General features: G+C 42.6%; 1 protein-coding gene across 1 annotated transcript; it reads left to right on the top strand.

The window, feature by feature from the left end:
- The first annotated feature begins 6,446 nt into the window (after nt 1-6,446).
- Nucleotides 6,447-13,890, top strand: ESM1 (endothelial cell specific molecule 1). Its single transcript, XM_008692536.1, has 3 exons — nt 6,447-6,752; nt 9,786-9,938; nt 13,054-13,890. Exons 1-3 carry the CDS (start codon nt 6,452-6,454, stop codon nt 13,149-13,151), a joined length of 552 nt encoding a protein of 183 aa, XP_008690758.1. The 5' UTR covers nt 6,447-6,451; the 3' UTR covers nt 13,152-13,890.
- Nucleotides 13,891-15,574: the final 1,684 nt, after the last annotated feature.

Here is a 15,574-nt window from a genome sequence, read left to right on the forward strand (position 1 = left end):
TCTTCCTTAGGGGAATGCGGATGCCTGGCCCTTGTTATGTGAATTACGTGAATGAAAAATCATGCCATCTTGCAGAGGGTGAGGGGAATGGAGGAAGGGGTGAGACCTGAGATAGATCGCCACAGGCTCATTTCCTTTCATGGTATGGAATTTGTCTTCTAGAATAAGTCATACCATTTTACACTGTGTGGTAGCTCAGAGTGGACAGCCTGTTTTCACAGCTACATTACCCTCCGATCTTCGCAGTGTCTCTTTGAGAGAGGGGCAGTGTTTCTCTCCTTTAGATTTTACTGAGACAAATGACTTCACATTACTCAGGAAGGCTGGTTGGCGTCTCACACAGGACCGATGGTGGAACTGAGACTCAAACTCAGGTCTTCTTGTTCCAAGTGGAGCTACTTTTGCCACTCATACTGCTTTTGGTCTTGTGTTAGGGCGGGACCTGGTGCTTCCAGATGCGGCTTTATATTTGGAGGTAGAAGGACACCCTACGACCAGAATCTCTTGCAGTTGAGTTCATAGGTTCAGAGCCCTGATTTGAGAAAGAGCTACCTGTTAGAAAAACATGTCTGACTCTTCACATTAGGACCCACCAGAAATGGGGGGTGGAGAGAAATGGACAGATAGGTAGTAAGAGCTCCTCACATGTGCCCATGTCTAAAATTCTCACTCTCAAATTCCTGCAAGTGTGAATGCAAAGGTGAAGTTTCTAGATTTGGTCAAGGTTAAAAAACAACTGAGTTCTGCCTCCTTCTTCAGGGGACTCCACTGGATCCAGAGCCCCGGATATGGTGGCAAAGCTCTCCGAGGGGTGCCAGGAGATCCAGGTTTCCAGCAGACATGATGGGTGTCCTGTTTTTATCTTCCCAAACAGGCCCACACTCACTCTTCTTGCAGAGCTATTTGTTATAAGCAACTGCGACTGCCTCCTAGTTGCTCAGAGCCTCCATCTGTCCATTAAGATACATCAGAGGACCCCAGGTAGGCAAGAACACGTGCGCTTCACTTCACTCTTCTGGGCAGGTGTAGTTTTGTTTTGTTCTGTTTTTAAGTAGACTCCACACCCATCGTGGGGCTTGAACTCATGACCCTGAGACCAAGAGGTGTATGTTCTATCCATTGACCCAGCCAGGTTCCTCTGAGCAGGTGTAGTTTTTAAAGATTGCCTGTAACACCCAAACCCCCTTTAGTATTAAAGTTGTCTTTATTAGAAATGAAAACTTAGAGAACTGGAAAGATGATATTTCTTTAGGGAAAATATTTGCTCCAAGACCTACGATCATTTTTAAAGAATGAAGCAAATCTTTAGAAATTTAGATTCTTGATGATAATTTTGAGGATGACCCTTTTGGTCTTCTTAACTCATTACTGAGAGTAGAGAGGAGAGATGAGGGGTCTAAGGTGTGCATCATGTGACTTGCCTAGGATGACATAGCGTTGTAGCAGCAGCGCTGTTTCTAGAATTCCCGCAAGTTGTTCCCAGGGCAGGAGTCCTGGGAGGAGTCCCCAGAGCCTGTGACAGCTGACCTGTCCCTGCTGTAAAAGTCAGTTTGACAGGTGTGCTTCAGCAGGGTCCATCGGCAATGAGGAGCTCCCGTGAGCTTCTTCTCGGGGTGGGTGTGGTGCTGCCAGAGGACAAAGTTGGTCAGCTATGCAAGAGCTGATGGGTGGAACTCTGCTCAGACCCCATTCCATCCCCAGCTGCTTCTGCTGTGGAAACTTCTACCTCATTCCCCAAAAGAAGCATTCAGTCGGCAGCTCGGTTCTGCCCGTTCAAGAACCGGGGCCTCACTTTGCTTCCCCTGGGGAACACATTGGTGCACATTTTAACTTACTACTCTCTGAAAATGATTCTTGGAAACAACTTGGTCACGTTTACATGTTTACTAAGTATTGAGCTCTTGTGATGTGCTAGACCTTGCCCTGGGCACATGCCAAATTGCCACCAGCTGGTGTCAAAGCAGAAAGACTTTCAGATGGTACGAAAAACAAAAACTAAACTAAACACAAAATCTCACACCTATATTTCTCCACTTGCCCCTTGGAAATGTTTGCCTTCAAGGTTGCCTTCATAATTCAATTTAAATCAAACCTATCTGGAGATATCTGGCTGGTCAAGTCGGTAGAGCATGCAACACTTGATCTCAAGGTTGTGAGTTCGAGCCTCATGGTTGGATGTAGAGATTACTTTTAAAAAATAACAATTAAAATTAAAAAAAATAAACCTATCTGGTAAAGAGGTTTGGGAGGAAGGCACAGTAAACATGGGACAATTTGACTTGACCATGAGGGTTTGGAATCCTTTCAGAGCCTTTCCCACTTTGCCTGTCCAGAAGAAAATGTTGGGTATTTGGTTACAAGCAATCAGAATGTGCAAAATTAAACACAAATTGCCAGAGCACGTTACCTAAGGCTTATTTTCCTTCTTGGCATAATACCAAGTTTAAGGGAAACAAGTCACAATGGCAGTTTAAATGAAAAAGGTGTATTGGGTTGAATAGTTATTCAGGTTTATAGTTTCTCTGGTTCCCATTGCAGAAAGCCACATGCTTTGGATCCCAAGATGATATGGTTTGACCCCGTATAACTTGAACTTGTATTTTCAGAGTTGCAGAAAGCTTATGTGATTCCCTTTGACCTTTCTCACTCTTTGGTTTGACACCTGATTCACAAGCAGAGCAAGGTTAGAGATTTGCCAGCCGCAGGACAAAAGCAAGCCAACCAGGGTGGGCCTCATGCCCTCATCACGGACAGTTTTGCCTTCACCTTAATGTCTTTTGTTGCAGATTCCAGTTGCAGATTTTTTGTTTACTCATGATCCAATTACCTAACCCTGTGTGGCCATTGCTAACTTCCCTCAGAAGAGTGGTTGAGCTGGGTTCCCGGTTGGGAAAGACAGAAATACAACTAGATATAAATCCCATAGGGATTCTGCTGGGACAAACAGTTTTTGTTGGGTCTTGGAAGGAATGGAACGTTCCCCAAGAATGAGTCGTTAGGAACTACATGTTGAGATAGTTCCACTACTTACGAACTCTGTTGAGCATATCTCCTCCACTCTTCAGGGCACATGTTTGGGCTTACTATTGCTGTGGGTTTGGTACCTCAAATTACTTCTTCTCGCAGTTTACTTGTCCTTTACCAAAAGTATTATTGATTTTGGGGAATGAAGAAGATGGTTGTCCATGAGATCCTCTTCTCCTTCTTCCCCTACCACTCGTGATGTTGATCCGCAAGGCCTTTATTGCTTCTTCCTTCAATTCCTATAAAAGATCAGAAGGTTCTTATGTTTTTATTATTTCTCTTTATTCATTGCCAACTCTATGATGATGATGTTTTAAAAATGAAGAATAGCCATCATTTTATGCATGCATACTACGAGAAACACTTTCCATCCCTTCTTACCAATCCCTACAATGGCCCTATGAAGAGGGTGTTAGTTCCACTCTACACAAAGACAAAATGGAAGTTTAGAGATGTTAGACTAGGTTTCAGAGCCTCTTAGGTAGGAAGTGGCGGAGCAGTGATTCGAATCCAGCACTGTCAGAATCCAAAATTTATAGCAAGACCAAAATGATGACAGACTGGATCCTGCCCGTAAGAAATAAGGGTGCATATAATGTTTTATAATTTGAACGAGATACTGGCCAACATTTAAAAAGTCGGATATTACCTTTGAAAGTCTGAGTTCTACCTTCTCTTTAAAAAAAAAAAAAATAGAAGATTTGGCCCAGTGGGCTCCTATTCCTGCATGGCAGCAGACAGCCTCTCCTAACGAGGGCTACTTCCCTTAGCGGAGGCATATGCTCTAAGGAGAACAGCTCTGCTCATTCCCACTCACATCTGGTTTATCTTCTCACTTTACCCACTTGGGCCACCGGATTGGTACCTGCATATGTTTGATTTTGCAATCCCTATTCCAGTCTCTAGGAACAATCTGCTTCAGGTTTTGAGTCCCGGTTCCACCATGTGCTAACTTTGTGTCCTTGGACAAGTCACTTAACAACTCAAGACCTCAGATTTCTCACCTCTAACGTGCGGATAAGAATAGTACCCACGGGGGCGCCTGGGTAGTGCAGGGGCGCCTGGGTAGCACAGTCGTTAAGTGTCTGCCTTCGGCTCAGGGCGTGATCCCGGAGTCCTGAGATAGAGCCCCACGTCGGGCTCCTCCACTGGGAGCCTGCTTCTTCCTCTCCCACTCCCCCTGCCTGTGTTCCCTCTCTCGCTGGCTGTCTCTCTCTGTCAAATAAATAAATAAAATCTTAAAAAAAAAAAAAAAAGAACAGTACCTACGTGTTGAGGTTGTTTTGAAAATTACGTACAGTAATCCATATAAAGTGCTCTGCATGGTGTCTGGCACACAGTGAGATTTCTAAAATAGTTAGATATTCTTATTAATCATTATTCCAGCTAACCACTCCTTCCTCAGAAAATGGTGTTCAGTAACCTTTTCCAAGGTCAGCCTAAATTGTAAAGTAGGCCATCAGAACCATTCCCCATGGAAGCACCACTGTGTCATCATAGGCAATGGAGCGTGTGGCTTTGACATTAGACTGAGTTGGCTCAAGTTCCATCCCTGACATTATGGGGACCTGAGCTAATTACTTAAACTTGTTCTGACTCAGTTTCCTCATTCATAAAATAGGCATGATAATAGTACCGACTTCGTGAGATTGTGTTGAGGAACAAGTTGAGTTAATACCTATAAAATGCTTCCAAATGGTGATTGGCACATAGTGTGCACCCCACTATTGAAAATAATAAATCAGAGTGTGCATTTGCTAAGCCTGTGTTTGCTTCTGGGGAGACACAGATAGCCTATTTTGAATAGAATTGCATGGAAAATTTGGGAAATTGGAAGCTAAGACTCTTGCCTTGATTCCCCACTCCCTCAATTCCCTGCATTCCGGATTCTGTTCCTCCCATCTTCCTAAAATTGCGATTTGGAAGCCTCATCATCAAGTCCCACCCAACGGCCTCAGCCGCATCTTCTAGCGGGGGTAAGAATTTCAGAGACCAACTAGCCTAACAATTCTCAGAAGAGGACACTGAGGCTGAGAGAAGTCCTGTGCCTTGTCCATAGCTAATCTGTGACGGACCAAGAGTCATCTGTCAACTTCAATGGTTGAATAGTTGCTAGATGACAGCGGGCTTATGCTGACTTTGATTTGACTGGTTGGGGGTGGGACTGGGGACCCAACACACAGCTGGTGTAAGAGCTCTGCTCTCTCCTCTTTCGCTTGCTCTTTCTGCCCCACAATCCTTGCTCCATGAGGCACTGGTCCAGCTGATACTGTGAGAGGACTGTTCTGTGTTCCCCAGTGGGACCTAGGCCCTGTGACCTCCATAGCTCGAAGACCCTGTTTCCCGATGGGTAATGTTTTCCCTTCCCTGTGACTTGCCTCTCTGGGCCACGTTCCGATTTCCCTGCTGGCTCACTTGTTTCCTTGGGCTGGCTGCCTTGCTTGGCGGTTTTTAGTGAGGGCCCTGACAGATGCCAGGAGTGAGGGGAAGAGCTCCGAATGGGTTCAGTCATTGGACAGGCAGACGTGGTGATGGATGAGCCCTCTCCCCAGGGAGTTCTGGGTCAGAAGAAGTCCAACTGATAAGTTTTTCCAGAACTGAATCACCCAGAAACAGTGCCAGCAGCATCTTACCTCTTTTGTGGGTTTTGTATTGATTTTAAAGAAAATTCTCAGTTTAACATCTTACTAGAAATATAGCTCCATCCACGATCAACTTAGATACACATGCTAGGAATTGTTTTAGAGATAACATTTGAGGGGAGGGGCGGGAGGAAGGAAGAGAGGGGTCCTTAAAAAATCCCTTTCAAAATATTGTCTTTCTTGTAAGTATTGAAAAGGCACAATATAACTCTTTCTTCTTTCAAATGATCTCATTGTTATTTATTGAGGGGAAATACCAAATGTTTATTTATTTTGTTTAAAGGAGCTTCTTTCCTCCTGATGATTCACGTCGATATCATTTTCCTCTCCACTACAGAGGCTCTGAGACAAAGCCGCAGCCCAACTGATATGCCGGTGTCAGAACAATTCCTGTCCTGAAGGAGGGTATGCAACCTTCTTTATTCCCTCTTCACAGACGTCCTTGAGCCCTTGAGACGGATGTGAGCGAGTTTTTCAGTGCTCATGCAAAACAACCATCTAAACATAACAGATGACATCAGCTTGGGCTTTTCAATTCCTGGATGGCAGCAGCGTGTTAATCCAGCCTTCATCCTGGATTTCATAAACTAAAACAAGAGAGCCTGGCAAGAGGACAGCGCTGCTGCTGGGTTGAGGAAATTGATGACGGGGAAGCATGCGGGCAACCCAGTGTATAAAACTCATAAACGTGTAGGCAGAGGCTCAGCTACCACTTTGGACAGCTGCTTCCCGCCAGCACAGACCACGCCGCCCGCGGGAAGCTGAGCCAGAGCCCTCGGGGAAACATGAAGAGCCTCTTGCTGCTGGCCACGCTCCTGGTACCTGCGCACCTGGCGGTGGCCCGGAGCGCCAAGTATGCGGTGGACTGCCCCGAGCGCTGCGACAGCGCCGCGTGCAAAAGCAGCCTGCGCTGCAAGAGGACAGTGCTGGACGACTGCGGCTGCTGCCGGGTGTGCGCTGCGGGGCTGGGCGAGACCTGCTACCGCACCGTGTCGGCCATGGACGGCGTCAAGTGCGGCCCGGGGCTCAGGTGTCAGTTCTACAGTGAGGAGGATGACTTCGGCGACGAGTTCGGGATCTGCAAAGGTAAAGGCTGACCCCTTGCTTCTCCCTGCCCCGGGGGGCACACGGAGGGCTTTTAGCCAGAGTGGGAGGTGTGAAGGCTTTGCTGCCAAGGACAAGAGGGAAAATGCAGGTGGCTTAGGGACAAGGCCCCGCACAGGTGTTGTCAATGGCAGAGAGAGAGAGAGAGAGAGAGAGAGAGAGAAGGAGAACTCTGCAAACAGCAGCTGAACCCGGTGTGCCGGAAAGCACAGGGCATTTCACTCCTATGCGTAGGAGATTTAAGAAAAAAGTTGCAATGAAAAATTGTGTGGCCTCCCCTTCTGGAAAACTTTAGGAACTTGACAGGTAATCTGTTTGGATGGTTTAGGTGCTCTCTCTTCTGCAACGCAGTGATTACGGAGCTCTGCACTTGATAACCTCTAGTGATGTCTAGCCCCGGGCTTAGTGATTCTTTGATCTTGAAAGGGTCCGGGGGTTGGAGGGCATCTCTCAGGATCAAATATTCTGATGAACACTAATGCACTTTGTGAAATAGGGTGGGCTTAAGAATGACTCACATTCTTGACAGAGGGTACCCTGAATTATAAACAAACCCCCTTCCACTCTATAAAGGTGTTTGGTCAACTAGAAAAATAGCAGATGATTCAAGACAAGTAAAAATAACAGTAAAGAAAAATAAAAATTGGAAGTCTGTAAAGAATGAGCATTGAAAGACTTAATGAAAAATGTCATTAGATTGAAATCATAGCTAAACGATGTAGTTACACATTTATAGAATTTATTTCAAACCTAGTGACTATAGTTTAAAATGTTTAGAATCAAAAGAATGGTGATTTTAAGATACTCTATACATGGAGACCTCATGATCTCATCATTAAAAGCTGTTATCAAGATGAAACACATATGTTATAGCCCAATTCATCAGTTTTGTAATAAAAATAAGCTTTTAAAACAATTAAAGGGACTGGGAAATTTATTTCTTCTATTTTCTTTCTGATTTCATTCTTCTATGTTATGTATTTAATACAGTGGTATGATTTTATGAATGGTAATCATCCCCCATTGAGACAGTCTCATTAATTCACCTACCTTTTAGACAAATATTTTATAAATTAATTTACCTTTTAATCTATAGCATATACTAAAGATTAGGAAATAAATGCTTGGACTATTAGGAGAATCTTATTTTTTGCTCAGTTTATTTTTGTTCATAACCAATGAAAGGTAGAATATTGAGGACCTTTTTTGGGGTGAACATTCACAAATGTTTAAGTTGCCTAGGATCTATATTTTCTGTAAATTACAGGATTTCACATAAGGAAATCAGGGAGGAAGTGGTTAATACGATCATCCTTATGGTATAGCAAGTATATGCAGTAGACTGCTTTTTCTCTTGGCATAAAAATCGCCTCTACAAATGTGATTGTAAATGCACCGTCACATATGGGTAAAGAAACATTGCAAGGCATCTGGGATCTTTAGCAGTCTAACATTCTACTGAATGAGGTGGCTGTTAATGGAATAGATTTTTTAAATGTATTTAAGATTGTTCTTTTTGGCACACTTCAGATTGCAAGCGAGTCTAGTTTCGAACATTTTTCTCTCTGCTGGAAATAGTGACCCTGTGTAAATCTCAGCAGCTCTACACAGAGATGTTGAATTTCGCTGTAGGCAAACTCCCTCCTTCAGCTTTTTCACAGAACACTCATAGGAAAACTGTATACTTAAGCTGCACATCCAGATGTTTTCTACATATTCAGATGTTTGGCATTATGCTGCCAACAGTCAGCCAGCCAACACGTGTTTACTGAACACCTGCTAGCCACCCAGTGCTATTCAGGACACTGGGGGTTGCATTAGAAGGATAACTGAGAATTTGGCTCAAGTTTTAGTTTTCGATATCACTAGAGACACAGTCACATCCCAATCCTGTGCGCTTTTCCACAAGAAAAAACCAGGCTCCTCTGTAATCTGAAGAGTGACGGTAAGAAGAATCCTAAATCTCTTCCAAAAATACATTTCATCAACATCTACCTTGATCGTTCTGTGGAATATTAGATTGCCAAGGGCTCAGCTGCTGCACTGCTTGCTCTTTGCCCAGGTGTGATCGTACACTTACGAGGATATTCTCACGCCAAGAGAATAAATATTCTGCATCTATTCTGCCTGCTTGTTAAGGACTGGGTCACCAAAAAAAAAAAAAAAAAGACTGGGTTGTCTGTTGAGATGCTGTTTCTGTCATAAAGACCCTGCATTTGTAATAAATGGGTTTGTCCTCTTCTCAGTATAGCATGTTTTAGTCTAAATATGAACACATCGAAGCTCTAAATGCTTCCAGATTTGGGGAGGTAAACAGGTAAATTCTCAGCTCTCTTGTTCTTCTTAGCGTGTTGCATCTTAGATTTGCAGAAGGTTTTACTAGTAAATCCTCTCAGCATCCGGGAGAATTAGGTAAATTGTGCTGCCATTTCAACAGAGAAGGGAATTGATCAGAGCCGGAGCAGACCAAGGATTGATCACTTCATGGAGAGCTGGTCTGACACCCTCCTCAGCCCCTGGCTAGTGTGGACGGAGCCCTTTCCTATACATTTGAAATAGTATTTTGTGGGTGAAGACGGTGGATTCAAAGGCAGCATCACATCCTTTAAACTCTTTGAGAAGCTGATGCCTGTGTCTGTTCAATTGCCCACCTCACTGAGCTGTCACGGGAGCCGTCTAAGGAAACTACGAGAACCTACCTGGTATTGAAACAGAAAGTGAACAGAATTAAGGCTGGTTCAAGGACGTTGGTTATGTGTGGCTATCTTCAACTAAACTTCACGGCAGGACACGACAGCTGAGGTGTCCGTGATCTGGTCTTAGTGTGCAATTTCACATTTGTGACTGAAAGTACCAACTTCCAAAGCTTGGCTTTTTTTAAGAATTGGATTTTACCTGACAGTCTAGATTCGTGAGGCTTATTCAGAATCTGGAGGCTGGGCGCACAGGGGCTGTGAGACGGGGGGCTTGTGCCCAGGGAGCGGCTCTCTCTCTAAACCTCCCCTTTGTCCTCAGACTGCCCCTACGGCACCTTCGGGATGGAATGCCGGGAGACTTGCAACTGTCAGTCGGGCATATGTGACAGAGCGACCGGCAAGTGTCTGAAATTTCCCTTCTTCCAATATTCAGTAGCCAAGTCTTCCAACAGGAGATTTGTTTCTCACACAGGTATGAATTGATTTCAGTGTAAACACTGGAAAAATAACCTCATTTTCAGTTTGAATACTTAAGAAATATAGATGATGAGAATAAAGCATTGGTTTGAATGATTTTGTTCTTTATTTTACTCAGGGGAAAGTAGTGGTGGTTGAGTTTGGTTGCTGTTGCTGTTTTTTTTTTTTTTAAGATTTCATTAATAATTTGGGGGATCATACATTCTTCCATAAAGTTTACCCAGTTTTATGGAGAATAAACATGATTGATTACCAACACACCTGTAATAAGAAAACAACCAAGATATACAAAGTTCTTTGAATTCTTCAGTGATCTGTTTTACATACGTACTAGACAAAGCTACTTCTCTTTCAAATTCATGTAGGAAAAATACACTCAAGAATTTATCAGATAAGGTTTAAGAGCCAAGATAGAAAATATTGAACATTTCTTCTTTTTTTTTAACAAAATGGAAATATTTATATGGAATATTTCCAAGCATGCATTTTTATGGATTTGGGAGAGGATAAGAGACCGTATCTGTGATTGAGATTTGGGAATTATCTCTAAGCCTTTGAATGAAATTGTAGCTATAGTCACATGATGCTTGTTCACGCATGTGTATTTTGTATCCGGGTTATTAAAATGTGAGAAATACAGCATATGAGAGGGTGCTGTGGACATATTTGGTTATCTTGTGGAATAAATGACCAGTACAGTAAAGCTTCATTAAATTGAAAGTAGCTCATTTAAACCAACATGTAGCCATAGTAACTGCTCGTATCAACAAACTGTGCGATTCCCCCCTCCCTTAGATATAAATAGTTGACAATCCACATCCATTTCATTTAGTTTTTGTTTCTGGTTCTTTGCGCTTCGAGTTAACTAAGATTTGAAATATTTGGCAAATGTACTTATTACCCAGCTTTACCTCCTTCTTACACACGGATACAAGTAAGTACATTAAGAGAAAGAGGAAATAACTGTATGTTTAAGTGAATTTTTATGTCGAGGTGTGGCCATGCCCTTAAACATTAATTTAAAATGAACACACACCCCCCTTTAAAGCTATCAGGTAAGTATCTTTGTGAATATTTGATCTGGAAGTTGAGGTCATCATTAATATTTTAAGTACTTATGACTTGTCCTATAGTCCTTGAAAAACAAAATGGAAAAAGATTGAGTTTTAAGTCCTAAAAACACATTTCGTATTGAGGTGAAATTTACATAACATAAAATGAACCATTTTGAAGTGAACAGTTCAGTGGCAGTTAGTANNNTAACAATACTGCATAGCTGCCACTTCAGTCCAGTTCTAGAACATTCTCACCAGCTCAAAATAAAACCCCACTATCCATTAAGCAGTTGCCCCCATTCCTCATAACCCACCCCCCAACCCTTGGTAACCATCAATCTACTTTCCGAGACTACACATTTTTTGAATGATTTGATTACTTCAGTACAAGTTTGAAACATATTGTCTTAGTCCAGCTAGCTGTCTCAAACACTTGGGTCTTTTGTCTCATTTTGCTTTCTTAAAACTGCAGGCTACGGAGCACTTTGAAGAACAACTTTTGTATTCCTCTTCATTCATTTATGGTTGCACTTAAACCTTTCCCACCAAGAGACAATTGAATCCCTTGTGAATCTGGTGTTTGGGATCAATGTTTGGGAGGCCACGAGAGCTCCTTTGGAATAATCTTCAGGAAGGGAACGCCCATCCCTCCTACTGCACACCCAGCCACACGTCCTCTTCTCTGCTGGACTTTTGTGCAATCTCTTTCCCTTAAGCCTGTCACCCTCTGTCATGTGCATGCAGATTTTGCAGATATCTTGACTACCGTATAGATGATTTGGACACTGATATTTTGCTGGGTAGAAGTTACATTAGGGGTTACACAAAAAATATTTCTATACCCAAATTAGGCATCAAGATTCTTAGTAGAAATTTATGGGAAAAGCATTTTCTGACCTAAGGTGTTTGCTTCCATTAGCTAAAGGAGGAGCAAAAGATGATGTCTAGTGTAATCTTGGTAAACCTTAGTCAGGTTCAGGCTGGAGAGCAGTATCTCCTAAAGGCCTCATGGAGAAGACGCAGAGGAGCGTCTCTGCTCAGTGGTGCGTTGTCCCCGTTGGACTTGCCGGGATACATGTGCCACTGTTTATAGGAGGGGACTTGGGGGCTCAGTCCTGCTGTGGGCTTCACCTCTAGACAGATCTGTTTACAAAGCCTGTGTAAGTGGTTCCAAGGTTCACCCGCACAGGGACTTCTTGAGGTCCCTTCCATACCCCGATTGCATGAGCTTATCTTCTCTAGTTTTCTATCTATTGGCTACTACAGTCTTAGCAAGTGGCTTTCCTGGCTACCTAGTTCTAGTTGTTGTTGTTGTTACTGTTGTGAGATTTCCAATTTTCTAAGACTTGGAATTTACAAATAATTCTTAAGGGGGGGTAGGGACAGTACGATCAGGAATATTTGATTACTTTGCTCACACTCATCTGCCAGGCTGCACTAACCAGACAGCGTTCCGTATGAAGATGTGCGCTGTTGAAGCAAACACACCTCGCTACTCCTGGAAGCAGACAACTTTCACTTTGGAAAATTCTAAATATTATAAACTTCTATGCAGAACAAGAGCGATCTTTATAAAAGTTCTGTCTTTGAGCTGCCATCTGCCTTCTGGTGCCACACAATAAGCTAAGCCCTCTTCCATACCAGATAGTATGAAAGTCTTACTTAGAGATCTATTCTTTCATTTGCTCATTCCATAAGTATTTATTAAGCGCCTACTATGTTCCAGGCACTGTAGTAGCAGTGAACAAAACAAAGCCCCTGCCTTCTTGGAACTGATGTTCTAGTGGTGGAGTGAGATAATACATGAAAGAAAAGACAAATGCAGGTATAAGATAATGTCCAGGGATGATAGGTATATGAAGAGAAATCCTTCAGGGGGTGCTGACGCAGATGGCAGGTGCCGATTAACAGAGAGTGGGTGAATACAGTGAGCAGACTCTTCGAATCTATTAAAGATTTTATAGTACATCCCTTGAAGTACAAAAGTAAGATAAAACGTTCTTCATCTTAGAGTTATAAACATCTGGACATGATTTGTATTCTTTCTCATTTCAGAGCATGACATGGCATCTGGAGACGGCAATGCTGTGAGAGAAGAGCTCGTAAAAGAGAATGCCCGCTCTCCTGTAATGAAATGGTTAAATCCTCGCTGATCCTGGGTGGGATTTCTGAGAGAAGACTCTTATTTTAATGATCATTCAACACACAGCCAACATTTTAAGAACTGTCTAGATTATAGCATATGGACATGTGATATTGGGAGGCCAAGTGTGTGGGTCCGGAAAAAAAAGTAGGCTACTAACAATCCATAAAATGCATATGACTGAACACTTTTAGATATCTGTTAAATATTTGAATGCATATAGATTTGTTAAATATGTGTTTATAGGAATACTGGAGAACTGAAAATGCAATTTAGATAATGTGGTTGCAGATCAGCCAAAGAGAGAGCTAGCCAGAGCTGACGACCAGAGTGAGTCACGTGTCTGTGACTCGGATGCACACTGATGTTGGGATACAGGATGGAGGGAGAGTTAGGAGTGAGAGAAGGTGGGGGCGGGGTGGGGGAGTGTGATATTCAGGTCTTCCTTGTGGTAGCATCCATAGGATTTAGTTCTGCTTTTTATTTAGTTTGGGAAACTTCAAAACAAAACAACCCCTGAAGGAAGTGGGATGTTTGAAGCTTGTGGGAGTGTGAGTCGTAACCTTGACTTGAGGCAGGTTTCAAAGGGCTGCTACTTGTCATGCCCAGGTTTCCGTATCTGAAGGATGATTTGGGGGCAGAGGGCAAACATACGCTCCCATACATGGTTTTAAAGAATGTCGCCCCAGACTGAGAGAGCTAGGAAGTATTTTGTCCACTTGGAGGAGGTGTAAAGGTAAATATTTATATAGTTTTGTAAACAATTATGTTAGCATGAGTCATCCTCCAAACCCATACTTATCACCTTCTTGAGAAGACGAACGAAAGACTGTTTGTTTAAAATGGGTAGAATAAAGGTGTAACTCTGTAAGGTTTCCAAACATCCAAGGCATGGTAAATTTATTATTAATAATTATAGTAATATTAATGGTAATAAGCATAAGAAAAACCTAGGAAAAAATAGTCATTATGGATTTATAAACTGTCAGAAAATGAACAACAGAAGGAATTTATTTAAAAGTAAGTGCAGTGACTTAGGTGAGTTTCAGATTTAAAGTAGAAAATACTCTTTTAGGAGGTTTGGAAAAGAGTCAATTTTCAAGAGGAAACGTCAACTTTAAAATATTGTTCATTTTCTTCTTTTTCTTTCCTTTAAAGTTGGTTGATAAGTGGACTTATGAGTACACTCGGGAGGTCTCAGCACAAACAGGTCTGTTGTACTAGAGTTTGTCAGGAAATATTTGCAGAAGTATTTTATTTGGAGTGAAGATTATTTAAGAATGATTTCACTATTTACCTATATTTTATTCTCAAAGTTTGCCAACGGAGTTGTGAATGTGTGTGCGGGAGGCTCTTTGAATGTAAGCTGAATAAGCTGTTAGTATTTGTTTTAAAAGGCAAAGTTTATGATTGTTCAATAAAAAAAGAAGACCGCTGCTTCGAGTCCATACATGACTTTGTTAAATCATTAAGTTATTTAAAAGACTCATCCAATGAATAAGAACTCTTTTTTTTTTTTTAAGATTTTATTTATTCATTTGAGAGAGAGAGAGAGAGAGACAGCCAGCAGAGAGAGGGAACACAAGCAGGGGGGAGTGGGAGAGGAAGAAGCAGGCTCCCAGCGGAGAAGCCCGATGTGGGGCTTGATCCCAGAACGCCGGGATCACGCCCTGAGCCGAAGGCAGCCGCTTAATTACTGAGCCACCCAGACACCCAGGAACTCTTGTCTGCATATTAAAGGCACGCTTTTCAACTGACTATTGCTACAGATAAACAGTTTCTGTCAAAACATGAGGCGAGAATATTGATTTCTTGGCCTCACACATTTGGTCTCCTCACGCCTTACAGCTTCCTGGTAAGTCGGCCCCTATATATTAATCCATTCTACAGAGGCAGAAACAAAAGAACCCTTCTGTAAGTGTTTGAAGGTGCTCACACTTCCCAAGACATAGGCAAAGACCAACCTTTCAGCGCCTATGAAAGAAGAGAGTAGCTTTCAGCTTTGCAGCTTGAGAGCATCGTATCCAAGAACAGGATAGGTTCACTCGGCCTTATGATGGGCGCATGAGGAAGACATTTATATGAATTGACACAGTGCTAAAAAAAAATTGTCTGTATTAGCAAAAACGTTGATTTGTCTGAGTTCATCTTTTTCCTTCAAAGATAGAAGAAATGGGATGTGAATGAGAGCAAAAGTTACATCAATGTAAGATACTCATATTATTATTAAATTAGAGCAACACACTGACAATCTTTACTTTTACTTGTGCAGTGAGGTTCAGGACATGCTGTCAGGGAGTGAGGTTACTTAGAGAACTCCACTTGGCCTGAAGTCCAGGCCACAGCCCAAACGTCCCTTTGCGGAAGGGTGCACAGTGGAAGAAGAGCTGGACCAGGGCAGGACTTGTCTGAGATCTCGCTCCGCGGGAGACG

Source organism: Ursus maritimus, unplaced genomic scaffold (genome assembly GCF_017311325.1).
Source record: "Ursus maritimus isolate PB19 unplaced genomic scaffold, ASM1731132v1 scaffold_15, whole genome shotgun sequence".
Taxonomy (NCBI): Eukaryota; Metazoa; Chordata; class Mammalia; order Carnivora; family Ursidae; genus Ursus; species Ursus maritimus.

What these genes read in the sequence shown, in the direction of transcription:
- ESM1 (XM_008692536.1), top strand. Translation starts at nt 6,452, where the DNA reads ATGAAGAGCCTCTTGCTGCTGGCCACGCTCCTGGTACCTGCGCACCTG. An exon ending in CGAGTTCGGGATCTGCAAAG is followed by an intron (nt 6,753 to 9,785) that starts GTAAAGGCTGAC and finishes CTTTGTCCTCAG; the next exon opens with ACTGCCCCTACGGCACCTTC. An exon ending in GAGATTTGTTTCTCACACAG is followed by an intron (nt 9,939 to 13,053) that starts GTATGAATTGAT and finishes TTCTCATTTCAG; the next exon opens with AGCATGACATGGCATCTGGA.